Source organism: Eleutherodactylus coqui, chromosome 5, assembly GCF_035609145.1.
Source record: "Eleutherodactylus coqui strain aEleCoq1 chromosome 5, aEleCoq1.hap1, whole genome shotgun sequence".
Lineage (NCBI taxonomy): Eukaryota > Metazoa > Chordata > Amphibia > Anura > Eleutherodactylidae > Eleutherodactylus > Eleutherodactylus coqui.
Window position 1 is genome coordinate 56,920,856 of NC_089841.1, and position 25,106 is coordinate 56,945,961.

General features: G+C 48.1%; 1 protein-coding gene across 2 annotated transcripts in view; it reads left to right on the forward strand.

Annotated features, from left to right (window-relative positions):
• MYO5B (myosin VB) overlaps positions 1-25,106 on the forward strand; it is a 232,136-nt gene that overhangs the window by 197,042 nt on the left and 9,988 nt on the right. For both annotated transcript variants that reach the window (XR_010792791.1, XM_066602561.1), the window contains exons 23-37: positions 1,595-1,679; positions 4,772-4,920; positions 5,484-5,603; positions 5,817-5,957; positions 6,387-6,446; positions 7,802-8,038; positions 9,249-9,337; positions 12,547-12,745; positions 12,970-13,063; positions 13,543-13,686; positions 19,227-19,378; positions 19,721-19,810; positions 20,012-20,162; positions 21,996-22,287; positions 24,563-24,737. Coding sequence is in view for 1 of the 2 variants with exons in the window: in XM_066602561.1 (XP_066458658.1) it covers positions 1,595-1,679; positions 4,772-4,920; positions 5,484-5,603; positions 5,817-5,957; positions 6,387-6,446; positions 7,802-8,038; positions 9,249-9,337; positions 12,547-12,745; positions 12,970-13,063; positions 13,543-13,686; positions 19,227-19,378; positions 19,721-19,810; positions 20,012-20,162; positions 21,996-22,287; positions 24,563-24,737 (2,178 nt within the window). In the remaining variant the exon portion in view is untranslated. The remainder of the gene's footprint in view (positions 1-1,594; positions 1,680-4,771; positions 4,921-5,483; positions 5,604-5,816; positions 5,958-6,386; positions 6,447-7,801; positions 8,039-9,248; positions 9,338-12,546; positions 12,746-12,969; positions 13,064-13,542; positions 13,687-19,226; positions 19,379-19,720; positions 19,811-20,011; positions 20,163-21,995; positions 22,288-24,562; positions 24,738-25,106) is intronic.

Sequence of the window (25,106 nt, forward strand, 5' to 3'; positions counted from 1 at the left end):
CTTCAAAGCTGCAGCACAGTCACAGAGTTAAATAATATTCTGGCTGCCTGCAGCCACCACTAGAGGGAGCTAACTGTAGACTGATTGTACATTGAACTCAATGATCAGCCAGTATACAGCAAACTCTTCAGTTTTCTTTAGTGGTGACTGTAAAAAAGGCATAGAATTATGTAATGGTCTATACATGGGATTTGGAGCTCTGTATCCAGGGCTTATATTACGGAAGGCAAATTGGACAATGCCCAGCTGTAAGAAAGAGAATGATCTTTCAGAGCTGCTGCTGAAAAACAAGCACAAAGTCAGCGGGAGCCTGTCTTGGGCTGGCGGAGGAGAGTGATCTCACTCGCTTGTCTGGCATCTCTGCCCGTGCCTCCCTCTAACGTGTCTACACTCTCTTTGGCTCCACCTCCCAGTTGTGTGCGCCCCAACCCGACCACTTTCAGAATGCAGACGCAGCACTCAGGGCTGATGTCAGAAGTCCAAGGAGGATACTAGTAAGTTGTGGTTGGAGGACCCTTTACTGCAGTACAAGCCTGAGCCTGCCAAGTAGAGGATACTGAAGGTGCACAGCTGTCTGCAGCTTGTCACTAGGGGTCATCCTCTTTATCATCCGCCTGTGGCACATCTTGATAGAATGCGTGTAATAATGCAGTAAATACTAAAATATGGAATTACACTGTATGAGCGATCAAACAATTACAAATTAATGACCCTGTGAGGAAAAAAAAATTTAAAACGAAGAAAAAAAGTTTCATTATTAGAAAAAAATAAAAAGTTGTAAAAGTTTTTAAAACAAAAACTTTTTTCCTAGCCGTCTTGTCAAAAAAAAAAAGTGGTTTCACTGCGTCCACAAAAGTCCAAGTAATTGAAATATCACATTATTGATCCTGCACAGCAAACGCCATCAGGAAAAAGAAGAAATGCAATGCCAGAATTGTGTTTTTTGGTCATTCTGTATCCTAAAAAAAAACGGAATAAAAATCTCAAAATCTTGTTTCCCCAAAATGGTATTAATAAAAATGACATGTCACTGCAGAAAAAATGAGCCCGCACACAACCCGAATGACAAAACAGTTATGGAGGTCAAAAGATGGCAACAGAAAACAATTTTTGTTAAAAAGAAAAATTGTATTTTTCTCTTTTTGAGGTGTATTGCATAAAAAAAACCTACTAGTATCGCTGTAATCACAGAATAACAATAACACGTCATTTTTACTGCACTCTGAGCATCATAAAAGCAACCCCCCACCTCCAAAATATTGCACAATTGCATTTTTTTCCATTTCTCCCCACTTAGAAATTATTTTCATTTTTCGCAGCACATTACAAGGTATGTTAAATAATGCAATTGAAAAATACAACCAGTCTAGCAAAAACACAAGCCCTCATGTAGCTATGTAACCGGAAAGGTAAAAGAGCTTGGATGTTTTGAAAGTGAGGGGGAAAAAAAAGAAAATGAGAAAACTAAAGAGGGCTGCAGGGGGGAGACTGGGTCAAAGGGGTTGAGGTTTTGTTCAGGAAAACCTGCAAGTGAAGTATTTCCAGTCGGGCCGTGGACTTTATATACTGATTGTTCTTGTTCTTTGTTACCCAGAGAATCTCTGAGCTGGAAGTGGAGAACTCACAGCTAAAAGAAGACAAAGAAGAACTTAACGAGCGAATCCTCCTCCACTCTGAAGGTATCAAACCTTATGGGATAGGGTTGCATGGGGTGGGGTTGTGTGGGGTGGGGTTGTATGGGATAAAGGTTGTATGGGGTTGAGTTATAAGGAAATTGCTTCTCTTCATCATATTTGTATCTGCTATATCTGCAGCCACTTCCATCCTTAGCACACAGAGAACTGTAGTAGTTGTTGCGCTGTTTACAATGTACATTCGACCCCGAAAACATTTTTTTTTTGCATTTCTGTATGGAAAAAAAGCATTTTGTAAAAGTAAGCAATACGAAAAATTGTTCAGAATACTTCAAGGAGTTTCCCAGAGAGAATACTATTGATGACCTATCCTCAGGATCGGCTGGGGTCTGCCGCTCGGGACCCTAAATGATCAGCTGATTGTGTTCCCGCTAACAGCACTGCAATTACTCAGGAGTCAGAGCGGAAGCAGCGGAAGTCTCCACTCCGACCTCTGTGGAGTGTCCGTCGCTTGTAACTGCAAGTGTAGCTCTTATTTAAAATCAGTGGGAGCCGTATCTACAGTTACAAGCGCCGACCACTTCACAGAGGTCAGAGCAGAGACTACCAACCCCAACCCCCTGTGTATTTGCAACGCTGTCAGCGGGCACACAGTAAGCTGATCAGTTGGGGGCCCGAGCAACTTACCCTAGCCGATAAACTATTGATGACCTGTCCTGGAGTACAGCAGCAAATAATCCAGGAATGAAAGTTATTGGGCCAGATCTTAAAGGGGTTGTCCCGCGCCGAAACGGGTTTTTTTTTTACTTAAAAGAAAAAACGCACAGCGCTTACCTGAATCCCCGCGCTCCGGTGACTTCTTACTTACCGGTTGAAGATGGCCGCCGGGATCTTCTCCCTCGGTGGACCGCAGGGCTGCTGTGCGGTCCATTGCCGATTCCAGCCTCCTGATTGGCTGGAATCGGCACGTGACGGGGCGGAGCTACACGGAGCCGGCATCCTGCACGAGCGGCCCCATTGAGATAAGAAGAAGACCCGGACTGCGCAAGCGCGGCTAATTTGGCCATTAGACGCCGAAAATTAGTCGGCTCCATGGAAACGAGGACGCTAGCAACGGAGCAGGTAAGTGAATAACTTCTTATAACTTCTGTATGGCTCATAATTAATGCACAATGTACATTACAAAGTGCATTAATATGGCCATACAGAAGTGTATAGACCCACTTGCTGCCGCGGGACAACCCCTTTAATCATTATTAACCCTTTCCAATCCAATGTCGGGCCTGCCCCGACATCATAATTGTCCTCCACAGCTCCGATGTCGGGGCAGGCCCGACACTGCAGTGCAGGAGTGCTTCTGCACCCGATCGTCAGACACATTGGGTGCAGATACACTCCTGCACACCCCCGAGGAGAAGGCAGAAAGGGTTTTTAACCCTTTCTGCCTTCTCCTTTACACATTACATAGCGCTCAATTAGCGCTATGTAATGCATGGAGATTCCAGCCGGCGATCATGTGACCGCCAGTGTTACCTGACCCCCAGCGGTCACATGAACGCCGAGCCAGGAGCCTGCACCGTGGGGGACCTGCTTACCTGTCCGGCGTCTTCCACATTCTCCCTTCTGTCTCCTGGCTCGGCGATCATGTGACCGCTGGGTGCCACCTGACCCCAGCGGTCACATGATCGCTGAGCCGGGAGGCAGAAAGGAGAATGCGGAAGACGCCGGACAGGTAAGCAGGCCCCCCCCCCCCCCCCTCCACGGTGCAGTGAGCACGTGCACCCACCTGAACTCTGTCAGTTCAGGAGGGTGCAGGGAAATGTATTTTTTCTCATCCATTCTCACCAGCTCCAATTTATTTGGAGCTGGGGAGAATGGCTGAGAAAAAATAATTGGATTGGAAAGGGTTAATTAAAACATCATGGTAAAATGTATCTGCACGTAACTCTGAGCCCCCCGCATCATACACGTTTTAAATCTCTGAGGCTTCTTGATGACAGCACGGTGGACAAAACATCACAGATCCATTAAAAGCTCATTTCAACAAGGTGTAAATTCTATTAGTAAGTGTATAGCAGAACACTTCTGAAATTCATGCCTAGGTATCCAGAATCTGTGATGTTTTACCCACTATGCAGTGATCAATAGGCTTTTGTGCTTTGAAACGTGTTGGGATGGTGTGGCGGGGGGGGGGGGGGGAGAGATAGGCAATCTAACACTATGGTATTATGGTACAATCTAACACGATGGTATCGTACTGCAGGAGCAATCCAACCATCACAAGTTCTTGTCCCCGATGGTGACTAAAAAAATAAAAAGGATCTCGTCCTTAAGGGATTAATGTATGCCAGGGTGGTTTTACCTGGGACAACTATCATCTGAATAGTCACTCAAAATAGGCTCTAAAGCGTTCAAACAACAGTTGTTTGTGTGCTTTTACACGGAACGCTTGTTTTCCAATTGTTCGATTTCGTAATTGCTGAACGAGTTGTTTTGAGCATTTACACGGGCCACTATATCGTTCATCAGCTACCCTGTTTCCCTGAAAATAATACATACCCTGAAAATAAGACATAGCATGATTTTCCAGAATTTTTGAGGATGCAAAATGATTTTTCAGGCTTTTTGAGGATGCTTGAAATATAAGCTCTACTCCAAAATTAAGCCCTGCTTACAGTTAATTAAAAAAGTCAATTTAAATAGTGTCCAGGCAGCTATACATGTAAAAAAGGTTAAACCTTTTTGAACAAAAATTAATATAAGACACTGTCTTATTTTCGGGGAAACACGGGTAGTTAGGGGGCAGTAGGGTCTTTGTCAGGCTTGTATTTGAAATTTTGACCCCTCCACAGCACGCACACATTAGTTGCCAAGTCCACTGAATTCCCTGAATTCTTGTGAAGACCAGCAGCGACAGTTCAGTGGAGGATCACCTGCATGTATTTACCTGTGCTCTTATAACTTGCTGTAGGCGAGGGGGCCGTTGTCAAGCTCAAGCAATGTCTATTAGTTAATGGTTATTGTTGTGTAAGAACTTACTTTATGGTTGGTAGATTAAACCCAAGTTCTGTTAGTTTCTGTATTGATGTCCGGTTCTTTGATCAGTGTTGCCGTCTCTGTTGTTTGTTCCTCTTAAGATGACTTTACACAGAGTGCACTCAAAGAAAATCAAGAAGCTCGGAAGGATCTGGAGGAAGAGAGAGCCCGCTACCAGAACTTAGTGAAGGAATACACCAGATTGGAGCAGAGATATGACAACCTGCGGGAGGAGGTCACCCTCATCAAGGTCAGTACTAGAGTCGGGGACAATGGCAGGAGGTGGTTGACTTAAAGGAGGGTTTCAAATCGATAAGATTGCTGGAGGTTCATGACTGTTTTCAGTCATCTCAGATGTCTCATGCAATCTTCAGACTACCTATTCTCCACAGTGCCTTTAATAGTGTTAGGACTACCAATACACTATACCTGCTCTCTCATTGGCCAGGGCTGCTCATGTGATCACCACTAGCCAATCAGAGAGCAGTGTGCAGTAGCTTGATACAGAATTGCTGTAGCCATCTTAGACAGCTGAAAGCAGGGCTCAAAAGTAGCGGATCAGATGGGCAACTTAGAAGAACACATGTAGGTAAGATGCTGCCTTGCCCCTCATGTCCCAGGACAAACATTTGTCCCAAAACCGGAGAGTCGCTTTAAGCTCAACCACAAGCTACAATAGTTATTCTCTTGAAAACAGTGTCCAACTATATTGTAAAGTGTTTACTACTCTGTATTTGACTTGATGGTAGACTCGCCATTTAGTAGATCTGCCAGATTTTTTATATTTATTCCTTCTTTATACTTGTTTTCTAGCAAACACCGGGACATCGCAGGAACCCATCTAACCAAAGCAGTCTGGAATCCGATTCCAACTACCCCTCAATATCCACCTCTGAAATTGGGGACACGGAGGATACCATTATGGAAGTGGAGGTAAGAGCAATGCAACTCAGCTCACCAATGTGCTCATGTTCAGAAGTGTCATGTTTACCAGAGTAGGAAAATACCTGCGAGCCTTCATATATCTACACATGACTGTTGTGTTCTTCGTGTGGCTCCCGCCTCCCAGTACGCACAATATCATTGCCTATGACACTGGTGAGCCTTGGTTTTTGAAAACGTTTTTGCTTTCTGACCTTCTCGCAGGAAGCTGGGCTGGAGAAGGCAGCAATGGACATGACTCTGTTCCTGAAGCTCCAGAAGAGGGTGAGGGAGCTGGAGCTGGAGAGGAAGAAGCTGCAGAACCAGCTGGACAAGAAAGAGCAGCAAGAAAACAAGAAGTCTCCGGTAATATTGGACATCTCTATATGTTTTTGGATCATTTATTTTGACATCATGGCATCTAAATGGGGTTCTGTTCCTGGTGGCTACTGTTCAATGGTGGCCGGCTTCTGATAAGTCATATCCATGGAATCACATTGCCCCATTGTTTCTAATTCTGAGAAAAACTGGATATGTGGGTGCATCACATGATGCTTGAGGCAGGAACGAGTGGATAGAGTCCAGTGGGAGTAGAATAGGAACATCCTAAAAGCCACGTACCGTGAAAATGATATTGGGGGTATTACTAGACCCCACCAAACGATTTCCAGAATGAAGGGGCTACAGTTCTTATATAATAAGATGCAAGTAGTTATTGCCCACTACTATGCATGTCTGTATTAATGCCCTTATGTATTATGCAGTGAAGTGTAATGATATCTTCTGCCTATCCAGGTCATTGAGACAGCTAATGACGCGGATCGTGACACTGACATTGCCTACAATAACCTGAAGGTAACGAAGCACATAACGTGTATACAGATATTTAGGATAAAAACTTTGCTACCTGTGTGCATTTTATTGTTCCTTTCATCGTGGATCGTTTAGTGTTCTGTAGGGTGTGGGTATATGTCTTTTTGATAATAACAAGTATCAGAATTACAGGCAACATTGTGCTCAATTAATGGGCATTTGGTATATAAAGAAAATAGTTAAAAGGCTTACTATTCATGTCTTCTATGCTGCCTTATGGGTCTCCATGGTAACAGACAACAAACAAGCCATGTATGTAGTCTGATCCTGCAATCACATGTTAAAGGGAGTGTCCAAGTGTTTTTTTTTCTTAATTAAACTATTGATACCCTTTGCTGAAGATATCAATTTTGTAAATTACTAAAACTCCCAATGATACATCACATGAACTGTGATGTCACCACTTCATCCATGCCCAGTGATGTTCTGTATTCAGATCACGCGGGCTGAAGTTAATAGTCTGTCCCCTCCATACGAGACACAACTAGTGACTTTCTCTTCCGGGGTGTGGAGCTCACACTTGATTGGCTGCAGTGGTCACATATAGTCACGTCAGGGCAGTAAACAAAGACCCACAAGGGTAGGAAGGGAGTCGCAGTGCCGCAGCAGCAGGCGATTACAAGGTAAGTATTTGGTTGTTTATTATTTTATAGAATACTCTTCCTCAAATTGCCAAATGGAACTACCCATTTAATGCCCATTTACATGGGTGAATAATTGGCTGTTGGAGAGTTTAATTTCGATCAATGCCCCATGCAAATATAATCCGTTATTAGTCAACATGCGAGCAAACTTTATCATTGCATGCAACTTTTCTGCAGCCATGAGCCTCATCGTTTGTCCACAGCACATCCCCTTGTGTTAACTGCTTAACCACCATTCTTCCCCATACATTTTGCATACTTACGATGATTGCTGCACGTAAATGAAAGTTTAACAAACACGGATTGGCGTGCTGTATCGTCATTTGGTGCTTGTTACAGACAGCTTATCTGCTCCTGTATATAGACCCTTAATATCTTCCATCTAGCCCCTCTAGTATTGCCTCTAGGGTTGAAAGAAGAGGCACAAAGGGAGTAGCTCAGCTCCTCCTTCTGCAAGGATATCACCCTAAGGCGGTGGAATGGGTGGAGGCACAGCCAGTACTTGTGCTTTTTGGCCTTGAGCTTAGTTACAGTAGAGACGTTCGCCAGAAGGGTGATGATATGTAAATTTGGGGCCCTCTGCCTTTTTCTTTTGCATAGACATGATCTGTATAGTGCATCTACTTGCAATGATCAGGACTGATGGCATCTAATGACTCGTATCAACCTCTTTGTATCTTTCTATTATTACAGAGGCAAGAACTGGAGTCTGAGAACAAAAAGCTGAAGAACGAGTTGAATGAACTGAGAAAAGCTATTGCCAATTCAGCAGGTGACACAGACTCCAATGAAGAATCCACTGGCTACGGCCTCCTCCTCAACCAGCTGAAGTCCGCTCATGAGGAGCTGGAGGTGCGGAAGGAAGAGGTCCTCATCCTCAGGACGCAGATCGTTAACTCTGCGCAGCAGAAAGATTCCAACAAGAGCGCGGTAAATAGTGACTTTGTACGCAGTGACTGGAGTACAACTACATAGTGGAATGCACCGTTGTTGCTATTCTGGGGCTTGCTTAACTGTGATATAAATTCCTTGGATGGTTTTATCAATCCCAACTATGATGTCTTGATGATCATGTTTGCAAAATGTCTTATTTGTATTCATTGGGAGTACTAGTTCTCATTGAAGAGACCGAGCGGGAGCATGAAGACTAAAGGCCCATTTACACGCAAAGATAATCTTAGCTCATGTCAGCCAAACTAAAGAGTCCTCCTAAAGGAAGAGAAACACATCTTTAAATAGAGCATGTCTGAGTCTCATTTGAAGAGACCAAGTGGATGTATAAAGACCAGCACTAGAAACAGTATGTCTACAGATGGGCTTCTCTTCCTTTTGGAGGAGCCTCTTATTTGGCTGACATGAGCTACTTTGCATACTTTATTCCCATGAAGCATTGTGTGAAAGTAAGTCTCCATACATGGTCTCTTCAGTGAGAACCAGAAACAGTCTAAACAGTTGAGTTACTTTCAGGCAATGTACCATAGGTATGAGTATGCAAATGACCTCATATCATCCAAACCAGAGACTCCTCTAAAAAGAAGAGAACCCCATTTGTAGATGGACTGCTTCTGTCTAAAGACTAGATACTCTTCCTTTTGGAGGAGTCCCTGGTTTGGCTGATATAAGCTAATTAGCAAATTTATTCTTAAAAGTGGTGGAAACTAAGCTTGACATTTGCAAAAAACAAAGTGTTAAGGCCCATTTACACTGGATGATTATCGCTAAAAGCTTCGCTCATCGGCGATCGTTTTAGCGCTAATCGGTGCGTGTAAATGGGTGCGGGGCACCCGCATTTCGGGCTCTTTCTGCTGATGATTAAAATCAAGTGAGCTTGATTTCAGCAATCCGTTTTATCAGTTGTTCTCCAAGGGGGGGGGGGGGGGGAGTGCTGATAGCATTGTTTCCCCCATGGAGAACAAAGCATCTGAGCATAGCTAATAGGCTTGGGCTATTAGCATGCATTCAGTGAAGGCTTCATTAACATACATAATTAGCATTTAAGTAGCTGAGAAGCTACTTAAATACCAGTTATGTTTTAAGCAAAATAATCGCTTAAAGCTGTCACTCAAACTATCGTTTGAGCGATTATCTGCTCGTGTAAATGGGCCTTAAATTCCTGTTTTTCTGGATCTTTTTTATGCAGGTATCAGAAGCAAACTGGTCTAACAGCAACAAAGAGATGGACCAAGATGATGCCATTGAGGCATACCACGGCGTCTGCGAAACAAATAGGTAAACCGCTACTAACATCACTTACTAAACCTTTGAGCATAACAGACAAAAATTTACCAAAATGCACCAAATTCCTTAAGTATAATTATATATATATATATGGTTAATTTTCAGTGTCACGATCTATGCTTAAAAAAAAATCCTGAAATCCTGCAGTTCTCACACTGACCATTAAGGGCCCTATTATGTGAGTTGATCTGTTGGGTGCAGATGCCCGACAGGTCGTCCCAGCAATAGTCATTTCTATGCTTTTACACAGGAATGAGCATTGCTAAGGGAATGGAGGCGGAGTGGGCTGGAGATCGTTCTGGCCCACCCGCCTTCATTGACAGTAAACAGACAGTCATTCATAAATGAACGGGTGCCTGTTTACACGGCCTGATCCGTCTTTCAGTTTTGTGTGTGCATAAACTGAACGACGAATGAGAAGTGCACGAATTCTCGTTTGTCATTTAGTCGATGCATGCATTTAGACTGTGCGATATCGTTCAGATTCCGTCTGGATGTGGGAACCTGAATAATTTATTGGCCCGTGTAAAAGGGCCCTAGGCCAAATAATACACTCAGACTTCCTGTTCTGTAGAGAAAACGTCTCAGCAGTTATCTCTTTATCATCAAGGGAGGATTACAAGGAGAGGTGGATGAGACTTATATATATTGATAACACAGAATCCATAATTCCGAAAAGCTGATGGTCACAGCTCACCTCCTCCCACCCCTGCACAGCTCACAGAGCATGCTAACAACATTTTGCCATAGAAGTAAGTTGGTCCCCTGCTGTCCATTGTGCCTGGCACATGAGGCTGTTGTAAAGCATATCTCTAAATGTAAACTGCAGCTTAGGCAAGATGGCCGACATCATAGTCATATACAGACAATGGAATAAAAAAATCTACGGACAGAAAATAAAAATGGATTAGAAAAATGGAAAATGTTGAACTATATGGTTTAAATTGGTTAAAAAAAAAGTATAGGTGGTAAATTCCATTGTAAAGGAAGTGTCACCTTCCTCCTGCACCATGAACTAAGTTATGCATCCTGTGCATGCACTCTCCCATAGACTTGTAGGAGAGACTCTGAAAAGAGTCGGATATTCATCCGGCATGAACCTCATAGGGAAATACCGCGGGAATAGAGATGAGCGAGTATACTCGCTAAGGCACATTACTCGAGCGAGTAGTGCCTTAGCCGAGTATCTCCCCGCTCGTCTCTAAAGATTCGGTGGGCTGGCACGGGTGACAGGTGAGTTGCGGGGGAAGAAGAGAGAGATCTCCCCTCCGTTCCTCCCCTCTCTTCACCGCCGCCCCCCGCCGGCCCCCGAATCTTTACTCGAGCGAGTAGTGCCTTAGCCGAGTATCTCCCCGCTCACCTCTAATGTGCCTTAGCGAGTATACTCGCTCATCTCTACACGGGAACTTGGAAGCAGGTGTGTATGAAAATTACAGCACCCGCCCTAACAGCGACATAAGTTAGTTAATGCTGCTAGAGGCAGGTGACAGGTTCCCTATAAGTATTTTCCCAATGAGCAGCTGCTGAGGGGGACTTCTGGAATTGACTTTCTTCAGATCTTTTTGCTTTATTTTTATTTCTTTTTCTGCAATCTTTCTCTCTTTTCCTTTTCTCTGTCCTTTCTCTCTAGAAAGACTGAGGACTGGGGGTATCTGAACGAAGACGGTGAGCTGGGCCTGGCTTATCAAGGCTTAAAGCAAGTCGCCAGGTTGTCTGTCCCCTCCTGCTCCTTACTTTACTTGCATCTACTGCTTTTTGTTCTGTCATTCCAACAACTGTCTTACAAGGAGATAAAAGTAATTTATAATTGAAGGGGTTTTTATCTACACTAACCTTGTGACCCATCAATGGGTCATCAATAGTTGACCAGGCGGGGGTCCATCACATGGCCTAAGAGCAGCTCTGTCCCATTCAAGTAAATTTTGATTGAGCTGCAATACCAGGCACAGCCACTATACAGCGAACGGCGCTGTGTTGGGTGCCGCTGTCACTTCAATCAGCTGTTCAGCAGGGATTACGAGCGACAGACCCCCACGATCAACTATTGATATCCTTATCCTGAGGAAAGGTCATCAAATTTCTATGTGGGGTGATATGGGGAAAAAAAACACAGTTGCAATATTTTTCTGCAAAATTTGTTTTACAGCAAACATGGGGCGGTGAAAAGGACATATTAACTTTATTCTGCGAGTCATTGTCATACTTAAAAAATCATTCTGTCACAGTAGCAGTAGCTTCTATTGGTACCATTTTGGGGTGCATACACCCTTTTAATTGATTGTTATTACATTTTCTCTTGAAGATGGGGTGACCTAAAAAGTTCTGTCGTGTATTTTTCTTTTTCTGATGGTGCTCATCACATGGGATAAATAATGTATTATTTTAACTTATCAGCCTTTTACAGCCTCGGTGATACCTGATATATTTTGTTTTGATGTTTATATGAAAAAAATTGGAAAACATGGGGATTTAAACTTTTAATATTTTTTTAGTAGTTAAAAAAACAACAACTTTTATTTCCCTTTTCCTTTTTTTTTTTTTTTTTTAGAACCCAAAGGCGTCTCAAACTATCGATTTGTTTTATCACTTATACAATATACTGCAATAGAGTACTTCAGTATTGCTATGTATTGTACTTCTGCAGGCATTCTATTAAGCCCTGCCACAGGTTCGTCTTAATGCACAGAAATGCATGGCAGCCCCGGGGGTCTTTAGACCTGTTGTCTGTTGAATGTGTATGGGGCCTCCTGACTCTCCTCTACAGATGATATTGGAGGAAAGTTAGATCATGTATGGCGCAGAATGCTAAGGCAGCAGCTTACAAGCTGAAGGTTGGGAGTATAATCCCCGCATGGTTCAGTTAACCAACTAAAGGTTAACTCACCGTTCCATCCTTCCGAGGTCGATAAAATGAGTACCCAGATTGGTGGGGGGTAATAAATAAGTAAATTACCTGAAATCGCTGCGGGGCAAGTTGGCGCTATACAAATACTTTTTTTTTTTATTCCAATGCCCGGTCTTTTTGTTCTTCCTGAAGATAAACTTCCTCCGGTGCTATCTGGCTGCAGCTTTCCCCATAGTAATTACAGGAATGCTCAGCCGAACTGAGCAAGAATTGCCCTTTATGGCACCTTAAAACAATATTTCTTTGGGTGGAACTCTAGTTGGTGAATGGCGCTGTGCTCTTCTTCATCTCCCAGGCTCCTGGAGGCCCAGCTACAGGCTCAAAGCCAGCAGCATGACGACGAGGTGGAGGCGCTGTCCGATCAGATCGAGGCGCTGAAAGAAGAACTGGATAAACAGCAGCAAGTTCTACTCCAGGCCATGCAGCTGTCCCCTGAGGCGCAGGTGGAATTTGGACTACAGCACGAAATCACACGGCTCACGAATGAGAATCTGGTAATAGATTGCTATGCAGTTCCGTGTTGTTGCACTTGTAGGAGAGGGGATGACCTTTAGAATAGTGAGGGGGTCCAACCACTGCGATTCCCGCCGATCACGAGAACGGGGGACCCAAAGGTCCTTGCATGCATTGAGTGGCAGTTGAGCATGATTTCCTAGCTTCTCTCTATCTGGGAATATGAGTGTTGATGAATAAGTAACATTTTTATATCTTTCATCAGGACCTCAAGGAATTGCTGGAGAAGTCGGAGAAGAATGAGAAGAAACTGAAGAAACAACTGAAGTTTTATTTGAAGAAAGTTCAAGAGTCTGAAGGTAAAATGCATCAATTTTTGTTTTATCACTCCAATGCATCTTACTAAGAAATTGACTTTGCAAATTATCACCTACCATTTTTTGTATACAGCTCCTATGCACGCTTATATGTCTTCATGGTAGCAGAGTACCAACAAAGCCTATGTTTAGTCTGATCCTGCAGTCGTGTGTTATTCTCCCTCTCGCTTCTTATTCTTGCAAACTTACCCACAGTGCTTGAGCAAGAAGTAAGGCCACATGGACGCAGGATCGGAATACGCAGTGTTTGTAGCTTGTTAGGATGGAGACTTAGGCCTGCATGGGAGCTGTGTACACAAAACAGTGAGATCTAGATTATTCGCAAAACCACAAATGTGTAGCTGCCCAGTTAGAAGGATCTGTAGCTTGTTATTATCATAAAGCGAATATGGAAATAATGGTTGTACATGCCAGAGTCTTCTGTGAAACCTAAAATCCTGTGTGCTGATTATGTTGAGCAGGAACAGCAGACATCATTCAGCCGGAGAGGAGGCAGTCTGAGCTGAGCAGACAAGTGACCGTGCAACGCCTCGAAAAGGATTTCCAAGGAATGTTGGAGTTTTACAAGGAGGATGAACCTCTCCTCATCAGGAACCTCATTTTAGGTCAGATATGTTTCTGTTAATCTGTTTATGGAGATGTAAAGGCCCATTTACATGCAAAGATAATCTTTCAAAAGATTTAAAGTTTTAGTAATCATTTTGCATAAAGTACTAATGCCCATTAGCAATTTATCAGCTACATTTGCTTGTAAATGGGCCTCCAGGAGCTGTTTGCAGAACTCAGCAGGTGGTCTGAACTCTGCAATCAGCTCCTTTGTTCTCTCATGGGCTGTCACGGGGTGTCCACCCTCAGGCCCCGGTGTCAGGCGGCCAACCTCTGCCCTCATGCCTCGGCGTCAGTGGGACTCCCTCAGGCCTCGGCGTCAGTGGGACTCCCTCAGGCCCCGGCGTCAGTGGGACTCCCTCAGGCCCCGGCGTCAGTGGGACTCCCTCAGGCCCCGGCGTCAGTGGGACTCCCTCAGGCCCCGGCGTCAGGCCCCGGCCTCCCTCAGGCCCCGGCGTCAGGCCCCGGCCTCCCTCAGGCCCCGGCGTCAGGCCCCGGCCTCCCTCAGGCCCCGGCGTCAGGCCCCGGCCTCCCTCAGGCCCCGGCGTCAGGCCCCGGCCTCCCCCAGGCCCCGGCCTCCCTCAGGCCCCGGCCTCCCCCAGGCCCCGGCCTCCCTCAGGCCCCGGCCTCCCTCAGGCCCCGGCCTCCCTCAGGCCCCGGCCTCCCTCAGGCCCCGGCCTCCCTCAGGCCCCGGCCTCCCTCAGGCCCCGGCCTCCCTCAGGCCCCGGCCTCCCTCAGGCCCCGGCCTCCCTCAGGCCCCGGCCTCCCTCAGGCCCCGGCCTCCCTCAGGCCCCGGCGTCAGGCGGCCTCCCTCTGCTCTCAAGCCCCGACGTCAGGCGGCCCCCCCCCCCCCCCCGCCCTCAGGCCCCGGCGTCAGGCCCCGGCCTCCCTCAGGCCCCGGCGTCAGGCCCCGGCCTCCCTCAGGCCCCGGCGTCAGGCCCCGGCCTCCCTCAGGCCCCGGCGTCAGGCCCCGGCCTCCCTCAGGCCCCGGCGTCAGGCCCCGGCCTCCCTCAGGCCCCGGCGTCAGGCCCCGGCGTCAGGCGGCCTCCCTCTGCTCTCAAGCCCCGACGTCAGGCCCCGGCGTCAGGCCCCGGCCTCCCTCAGGCCCCGGCGTCAGGCCCCGGCCTCCCTCAGGCCCCGGCGTCAGGCCCCGGCCTCCCTCAGGCCCCGGCGTCAGGCCCCGGCCTCCCTCAGGCCCCGGCGTCAGGCCCCGGCCTCCCTCAGGCCCCGGCGTCAGGCCCCGGCCTCCCTCAGGCCCCGGCGTCAGGCCCCGGCCTCCCTCAGGCCCCGGCCTCAGGCCCCGGCGTCAGGCCCCGGCCTCCCTCAGGCCCCGGCGTCAGGCCCCGGCCTCCCTCAGGCCCCGGCCTCCCTCAGGCCCCGGCCTCCCTCAGGCCCCGGCCTCCCTCAGGCCCCGGCCTCCCTCAGGCCCCGGCCTCCCTCAGGCCCCGGCCTCCCTCAGGCCCCGGCCTCCCTCAGGCCCCGGCCTCCCTCAGGCCCCGGCCTCCCTCAGGCCCCGGCCTCCCTCAGGCCCCGGCGTCAGGCCCCGGCCTCCCTCAGGCCCCGGCGTCAGGCCCCGGCCTCCCTCAGGCCCCGGCGTCAGGCCCCGGCCTCCCTCAGGCCCCGGCGTCAGGCCCCGGCCTCCCTCAGGCCCCGGCGTCAGGCCCCGGCCTCCCTCAGGCCCCGGCGTCAGGCCCCGGCCTCCCTCAGGCCCCGGCGTCAGGCCCCGGCCTCCCTCAGGCCCCGGCGTCAGGCCCCGGCCTCCCTCAGGCCCCGGCGTCAGGCCCCGGCCTCCCTCAGGCCCCGGCGTCAGGCCCCGGCCTCCCTCAGGCCCCGGCGTCAGGCCCCGGCCTCCCTCAGGCCCCGGCGTCAGGCCCCGGCCTCCCTCAGGCCCCGGCGTCAGGCCCCGGCCTCCCTCAGGCCCCGGCGTCAGGCCCCGGCCTCCCTCAGGCCCCGGCGTCAGGCCCCGGCCTCCCTCAGGCCCCGGCCTCCCTCAGGCCCCGGCGTCAGGCCCCGGCCTCCCTCAGGCCCCGGCGTCAGGCCCCGGCCTCCCTCAGGCCCCGGCGTCAGGCCCCGGCCTCCCTCAGGCCCCGGCGTCAGGCCCCGGCCTCCCTCAGGCCCCGGCGTCAGGCCCCGGCCTCCCTCAGGCCCCGGCGTCAGGCCCCGGCCTCCCTCAGGCCCCGGCGTCAGGCCCCGGCCTCCCTCAGGCCCCGGCGTCAGGCCCCGGCCTCCCTCAGGCCCCGGCGTCAGGCCCCGGCCTCCCTCAGGCCCCGGCGTCAGGCCCCGGCCTCCCTCAGGCCCCGGCGTCAGGCGGCCTCCCTCTGCTCTCAAGCCCCGACGTCAGGCGGCCCCCCCCCCCCCCCCGCCCTCAGGCCCCGACGTCAGGCCCCGGCCTCCCTCAGGCCCCGGCGTCAGGCGGCCTCCCTCTGCTCTCAAGCCCCGACGTCAGGCGGCCCCCCCCCCCCCCGCCCTCAGGCCCCGGCCTCCCTCAGGCCCCGGCGTCAGGCGGCCTCCCCCCCCCCCCCCCCCCCCCCGCCCTCAGGCCCCGGCGTCAGGCGGCCTCCTCCCCCCCCCCCCTATCTTGTCCTATTAATCACAGCAAGTAACGAGTCATACAGGTGTCTGTGCTGAGAGTTTTGAGAGTTTTGGGGGATAAGACGGTGCAGTTCTAAACTTCACCCCTCGCCCCCGGCTACACGATGTGTGAACAAGGCCTCAGCACTGGGTGAGGAGCTACATACCAGCACCCGTCCTCGTCAGGCTTTCCTGCCGAAGTGACACCAGATGGTTCTGGTTTAGAACTTTCACATTCTGCACCAATTATCATGACATCATGTGACTTGTGATGCCATCATACATTCTACTGCTGTTTTTTTCTTAAGCTCTTTTTTACCTAATATACAGTACACTCCCTGGCCCTAATAGCTCACAATCTAATAAACAGTTCATGTCCTGATCCTAAGAGCTTACAATCAAATATACAGTACACGTATCATTCTGTGCAAAGCGCTCAGTGGGAAGGATTTTGCACTTAGTGGAAATCTCGCAATCAAGCAATGTTTTTTAAACTGAGAGTCAGCGACTAATGAGAAGTGAAAAAATAGTAAATGATTTTTTGGCATTTACACTTTACGATTATCACTCAATTTAATTTGTTTCAATGGATTTTGAGCAATAATCGTCCTATGTAAATGATCCTTTTAGAAACCAAAAAGGTCACACACGGCACACAAAATGCACCAAAAAATCTGCACAAAATCACACCTCACTATTTTCCAAGATGGCAGAGGCATCCCTGCTGACATGCAGCTAGAGACTAGATTTATCACAGTTCCCAGGCCGGTGGTAATGTTCGGTGTCGCTGGATGTGAGATGATGTGGCGGTGACAGACGGAGGCGGCACATCCTTACAAAAATATCCTTTTACTGACCATAAACTAATTAAACATGGTTTCTATCCCCAGAAGGGTTTTCGTACTTTAACGTTGCATGATAACCTCTGCTAAAGTGACAGAACTCTGAATACGTTCTGTGACTTAAAATACCCTCCCCATCAAACAGCACCCCTCGCCAAACTGTACATCTCTTCCCATCATCTCTTGGCAGCAGCGAGTCTCATGACTACACAACTATCAGTGTCTTGTCTGCGGCATTACTGCTTCATGTATCGTCCTACTTTATGGCCATAGGCTCTGACTTCAGAAGCCCCATAGGGAGCTGCGTCCTTACTGACAGAACACTACACGTGTCATAGACATTGGTACCAATGACAAAGTCAGAGGTCGATGGAGGACCCTTAAAAATGATTTCGGGGATCTACGATCCAAGCTCAGGGCGAGGACCTCCAAGGCAATTTTCTCGGAAATACTACGGGAAATACTATACTAGTGCCACACTAGAGAGGCAGTGGTAGATTAGGGAGGTACCAATGTGCACCATGACTGCTGGATCCTCACCAGCCCCTCCCTGAAATCTGTCAACCAATCCGTGATGTGTCGAATTCAAGCACCAGGAAGTTAACACACGCCGTTCGACGATCGTGGTCTTTGTGGCAGATTGCCTTGTCTGTTCCCCGAATAATCGAGTCCCCCACGCATATATCTATATTACACTCAAGTTCGGCACTATGGAGCAATTCCAGCAACCTCATTGGTTCTGATTCACAATTCCAGCAATCTCATTGGTTATTTGGCCTGTCTGATTCAACCTCATTGGTTGTTTGGGTTCCCTGATTCAACCTTATTGGTTGTTAGTGCCGAACGTGAGTGTAATATAGATATATGCGTCCCCCACCACTAGGAGCTGTCTTGCCTGCCCTGTGCTCCCCTTCTTATGGGAGCTGACATCCCATGGCAGTCAGAGGGCATGTCATTCTGCAGCAGTGCTAACCCTGTAAAGACATGCCAGTTCAGGACTAGCCTCCCTGGTTCTCTTCCCTCTACATGTCTGTCGCCCAGCTAGCTGCCTGCTTATCCTGCTCTCCTGAACTACCATCCTCCCCACATTAACCCCAGCGAGCGCCTGCAAACTCCTTCCCATGTTGTCAATGGATCTCAGTGTTGCAAGTCGCTCATTTAATTCCAGGATTTGGGGTTCCAAATGTGCTACATACTTGGATCTCGCACAAAAGTATCCACCCTCCAACGACTGTCCAAGGACTGCATGGCATTGCCAAGCATCAAGCTCATTCTAGTGAGGATCTACGCCAGGCGCAGGTTCAGTGTCAGGACCTGCTCCTCTCTCTCACTGGCCGCCTATCGCTCCTCGTCTCTCCGCTCCTCTTCTCTCCGCTCCTCTTCTCTCCGCTCCTCTTCTCTCCGCTCCTCTTCTCTCCGCTCCTCTTCTCTGCGCTCCTCTTCTCTGCGCTCCTCTTCTCTGCGCTCCTCTTCTCTGCGCTCCTCTTCTCTGCGCTCCTCTTCTCTGCGCTCCTCTTCTCTGCGCTCCTCTTCTCTGCGCTCCTCTTCTCTGCGCTCCGCTTCTCTGCGCTCCGCTTCTCTGCGCTCCGCTTCTCTGCGCTCCGCTTCTCTGCGCTCCGCTTCTCTGCGCTCCGCTTCTCTGCGCTCCTCTTCTCTGCGCTCCTCTTCTCTGCGCTCCTTTCTCCCCGTCGGACGGATCTTCCAGCTTTTCCACAGCCAGTTCTCCTGGCAGCTTAGTGGCTCTGAAGCTTGGAGTTAGGAAGGATTTTTTTTCCCTTTAAATTGGGAAAATTGGCTTCTATCTCATTGGGGTTTTCTTGCCGCCTTCTGGATCAACATTGGGGGAAAATAGGCTGAACTGGATGGACATATGTCTTTTTTCGGCTTTATATGAAATGTTACTATGGTCATCTGATCCGGCAGATTTAAGGGAGGGTGATCGCCCCCAGCCTACATCTGCCTAGTGCACCCCCCATACACGCTACTGGCCAGCACCCTGTGCATAGGTCGCATGCAGCTAAGGCAGGCCATGTATGGGGAGCTATTTGGTGGGGTCCTCACACTATAGTCTACTGACAGGATAGCTATTGAGAAAAATTCGTCTTAGCTTCTTTTTTTGTTTTCAGACCTGAAGCCGCAGTTGATATCTACGAGTGTGCCGTGCCTGCCAGCATACATCCTCTTTATGTGCATCAGACACGCAGACTACATTAATGATGACCAGAAGGTTCACTCCCTTCTCACCTCCACCATCAATGGCATTAAGAAAGTGCTGAAGGTACAGTCATAACTATCCAATGTCTAGAAGATGCATATAGTGCACATTGTGTACAGAGCTCTACTATAACCTGTATTGTACTCCAGAGCTACATTCATAATTCTGCTGGTTATTTGGAAACTGCAAACAAGCTTGCCAGACATTCACTTAACTTTTTAGCTGAGCTAGCTTTATGTGAAAGGAGCTGAGCTGCAATTCCAAACAAAGGCCATGGCCAATGTATAAATACATTTCCAGGAGGAATAACAGAGGATCGGCACAATAAAAAAATCTTTAATAAAAAAGCCTTTTCTGACAGCTCCCATACTCTATTATAATATTATTACTATTTATTGTTGATAGAAACAAAATGATGATTTCCAAATGACGTCTTTCTGGCTATCAAACTCCAGCCGTCTCCTCCACTGTCTGAAGCAATACAGCGGGGATGAGGTGAGTAGCCGTCTCTTCTGAAGTGTACAGCATGTGACCAGACTGTTCAGTGAGTTCTCAAGACTTCTAGAGCTGGCGATGGGGCAGCAGTGGTTACCATGAAGTACATACATGCCCCTATACAAGAAGTTGTCCTCTTCTGTAACATACGACCATGCTTATAACACCATTGTATATATGTGACCCCATTTCTTTTACCAGGGTTTTATGACGAGCAACTCTTCCAAGCAGAACGAGCATTGCCTCCGCAACTTCGACCTCACAGAGTATCGGCAGGTCCTCAGTGATCTGTCCATCCAGATCTACCAGCAGCTCATAAAGATTGCTGAAGGCCTATTGCAGCCAATGATAGGTAAGGTAATCTAGAGGAGGATGGACTCCTGGATTGTATCTGTGTACACAGGACCGAGCCACAACCCAAAAGCTCTGGAGCCGCATTGCTTTAAAGGGTTATTCCCATTGTACAAAGTGATTAGCATATTGTAAGATGGCTCCACTTTGAGACCTCAGTGGTAATTTACTGCTAGTAAACCTGTAAATACTGCAATCAGTTTACAGTAGTCAGATAACAGTTCTGCACAATGATAGTGATTACAGTGCAGTTACCCCCAGTGATCACAGGTATCATCTCTGATTGGCCTTGTCACTTTTTGTTTTTTTTATCTGGGCCCAGATCAAGTTAAAGACTTCTTTCAGCAACAACTTGTCTCTACAGACTCTACCCTTTTTGCAGCTAACCCCTCCTCGTAGCGCTCTCATATAGTAATAGTTCTCACTGATGCTTCTTGGGCCTCATGCACAAGGGCGGATTTGCATTGCGGAATCCAGAGCAGGCGTTTGCCTCCGGATTCCGCAGCAGATACCACCCATAGGATGCAATGCAAAAGTGATTCTTCATGCGCATGAGCGGAAACCAATTGCGGTTTCCACTCGCGGATGAAAAATTGCAGCACGCTGCATTTTTGCAAAAAGGTCGCGGATAACCACGATGACGCAGGAAAAGCAGAAGTTTTGAAAAACAAAAATCTGTACAGGGAAGAGAAAAAAAGGGCCAGGGCCAGCTTCCATTACGGGATTCCACATGCGGAATCCGACCCGTCTCTGTGCATGCGGCCTTACTCTGTGAACATCTTAACCACACCTTCCCCACCCCACCCCCATCTCCTGCACTTGCTGTACTAGGAGAAAGGGGAGGAGTTAAGATGAGCGGCAAGTGTTAGTGAGGATTGTGTGAGCCAAGGAGATAGTTCTTCCAGTACTGCTGGACCTCAGCTGTAGCAGCTGAAAGTTAAGGCCCTTTTACATGCAAAGATAATCGCCTAAACAACCACACAACTGAACAAACTGCTGACATTTTTGAATAAAATTACACTTACAGATAATGGCTTTTAATCATCTGTATTTCCTCCACGAGTTGTTTGCTCAGCTTGGCGTGTGTTTATGCGATGGTTATCTGGCAAGCAGTATTCCATTGTCCCCTCCCAGTAGAGTACATAATGAGTAAACAGTGTACTCATTATGTATGCAAGACAAACAAACCCCATTATGCAGCCGCTCAAAATTCCATTGGAATGGAACAAATTTTGAGCGATCAAGCGATGTTTGTTATGCCGGCTAAAAAACTATGCTAAACGACAAGTGAACGAATAGTGCACGACTGCCCACATTTACATGTAACGATTTTCGCTCACTTTCAGCCGTTTGAATGAATTTTGAGCACTAATTGTTGCATGTAAAAGGGCCTTTAGAGAGTGGTGACCCAGCAAGTCAAAGGCAGTCCAGGGGGTGGGGCAACTTGGCACGGGCATACTCTTCTTCTGGTCCCCTGTGCAGCTGCACAGACAGTATGTCCGTCCATGGGTGCAGGGCTAAATTAGATTGAATACTTTACCAAGATATGTAATTACGAACAATCTTTGTATTAATAGAGAGAAATAGTTTGCAGTGTCCTGTGATCACTGCAGCATCAGCAATGATTCAAGAAAGCAGTCTCTACATAGTGATGGGCAGCTGACTAGAGCAATGTTCTAACAGAGGATGGGGAAGGAGTGATAATTGGAATTATAAGTCAGCATACCTGTAGACTGAGTAACTGTGACCGGGCTGTAGCTTCACTTATATCTGTAATATACCACACAGTGATAGTCCTGTTTTTGCAACCGGTTTTTCTTGTCTTCCTTTGTAGTTTCTGCCATGTTAGAAAATGAGAGCATCCAGGGTCTATCAGGGGTAAAGCCGACTGGCTATAGGAAGAGGTCGTCCAGCATGGCGGACGGAGGTGGCGACAACTCATACAGCCTGGAAACTGTGATTCGTCAGCTGAACTTACTCAACAGCATCATGTGTGAGCATGGCCTGGACCCAGAGATCATACAGCAAGTCTTCAAACAGCTCTTCTACATGATCAATGCAGTAGCCCTGAACAACCTGCTGCTGAGGAAGGATGTCTGCTCCTGGAGTACTGGCATGCAGCTCAGGTAATGATGACCGACAACCTGGATAGGCCATGTTCCCCACACAGATCGCACTGTGATTTCTCCTATTCTTTTGCCCAAACTTCATAGTAAAGTAGTCTGTCCATAGCTCAGCCTTGACGTTCTACTATGGATTAAACTGTTGGGTCTACCACGGAAAAATCTGACATGGAACAGTGACATACTTGTGTGAACGAGGCCTAAGGCTGTGTTTACACGGCATAATTCTGCGTTGGATTTTGTTTGCATGGAATAAATTTATCGACGTGTCGATTCTTGGTACGGAAACTGGATCAGGCGGCTGCGCACGGATTGGCCGCATCCACTGTTGCCAAATCCCTATGCGGATCACATCAATATCTGTGGCAGAACTCCGAAGATGGGTCTTGGAGTTCTGTCACCAATCAAACTGTCAAGATCCACATTGGGAAAATACCCCATGTGTACAAGGCCTAAAGGCCCTTTTACACACAACGATTATCGCTCAGTTCAGCTTAAAATCCATCGTCCCTGATAAGACGGACCACATGCTGAGTTCTCCGCATTCTTTCAGCAGCTGTCCCTCTGGAGAACAATAGTGATGTATTTAGAGAAAAGACCACCCACTGTTCTCTAAATACATGGAAATGAAGCTAGTTAGCTACTAATGGGCGGATTAGCAAATGCAAAATGATCACTCAAAACTATCATTTTCTGACGAATGTGTGTGTGTAAATGCACCCTAAGGCAATGTTCACATAGCATAAATGCCTATGGCACGGATTCCATTACAACCAATGGGACACTTTGGGATGCAAGTTTTTCTGCGGATTTAATGCAGAAACATCTCGGATCCACACTAAATCTGCAAAGAAAACCACTGTATGAACATATACCCTAAGCCAGTGATGGTGAACCTTTTAGAGAGCGAGTGCCTAAACTGCAACCCAAAACCCACTTATTCATCATAAAGTGTCAACATGTAAGGGGGCGGGGCTTATCACGATGTATGATTTTACCTCCGTCGTTCTAAAATGGACAGGGCTGTTTTAAAATAGAATTTTTAAAATTTCCGCTGAGGACATACCGTCACGGACAAAACGTACCCCAATAGTAATAGTGACCCCCACAGTGGCCTCAGCAGTAATAGTGACCCCCACAGTGGTCTCAGCAGTAATAGTGACCCCTTCAGCTATAATAGTGACCTGCACAGTGGCCTCAACAGTAATAGTGACCCCCTCATCAGTAATGGTGACCTCCACAGTAGCCCCAGTAGTAATAGTGACCCCCACAGCGGCCCTAATAGTAATGCTATTACTACTGGGGCCAATATAGGGGACACTATTACTAATAGTATCGCCTATATCAGCCCAAGTAGTAATAGTTTCCCCCCCCTGAGACGCATATACTTATCCCCTTCTCCTTGTCGAAGCGCCTCTGCTCCTCTGATCTGCGCTGATCCCAGTTGCACACTGTGACACCAGTGTGTGCGTCCGGACGCCTCCCCTCTTCTGCTTTCGTGGAACCAGGGAGGAGAAGTCAGGGGAGGGGGGAGGAGGATCCCAGGTGCACACGGACATCATAGTGTGCACCTGGGATCAGTGCCGCTAGCAGCGCCGCTGAGTGAATACCGGCAAGGGAACCGCTCGCAGCGCCGCTGTGTGAATACCAGCAGGGAAACAGCGGCACCCAGGCCAGTATTCACTACCGTGGTGAGCAGCCAACAGCGCGCGTGCCAGCAGGGAGGGCTCTGCGTGCCATAGGTTCGCAACCACTGCCCTAAGCTATCTGCAAGTTTATTAATGAAAGAAGAGGACATATTATTGAATTAGCATTCATTTCTTCACTGTTATCAAAATATCTGCTTGCTGTCAGTGAATAAAGGCATTCTTGATTACATGGAGAGGTTGAAATCCCCTGCAAACCTTAATACAGTGCTATCCAGTCTGCGAGGTAAATACATCAGCAGCACAAACCCTTCTCTTATGTCCGGATAGTTTGCTACAGTGTGTCAGTGCAGATGAATGTATCAACCTGGAGTACGTAGTTTAGATCAGAGAGAATTCTCTAGACTGCGTACAATAGTAACAAACCCTCTGCTGTGCAAAGTACTATGTCTGTATGGGTGTAATCAAGAATGTTTCCATTCACTGACATTTGATGCTGCACACATTAAAAAAGTATCCATAGTGTTCGCCTACACCCGTCGGGGAAGAATCGCCTCGTCTGTGGCCGAGCTTTACGCCCTCGCCTTGTATACGGAGTGTCTGCACTTCACATCTCATATTGTCTCATGCAGGTATAACATCTGTCAGCTGGAGGAATGGCTCCGAGGAAAGAACCTGCACAACAGCGGCGCCGCACAGACCATGGAGCCGCTGATCCAGGCAGCACAACTCCTGCAGCTGAAGAAGAAAACTCAGGAGGATTCGGAGGCCATATGCTCGCTGTGCACCGCTCTCACCACACAGCAGGTGCGGGGGGGATCTGGGACTTGTAGGACCATATGTATCACAAGAATTGTTGATAATGATAAATTTTGCAGTTTTAACTCCTTGAGGACACTTTTTCTTTTTTTCTTTTTTTTTCTCCACCGCGATTTATCGATCGATAGATTAAAAAAAAAATGTAATGACAAAAAGAAAGTTTGTAAAGTAAATACATTTTTTTTTTCTTTTTTTTTTCCCCATGATCTTTTTATCACCATCATGAAAACCGGGCAATGCATGCAACATTTGAGTCCTACTAAGACGAGGAACACTTAGTTGGATGGAAAGGGGATTGTTCCTTCAAACCTGACTTTACTTCCGCTGCTGTCCTATAGAAGAGGCGTGTTTCAGCGG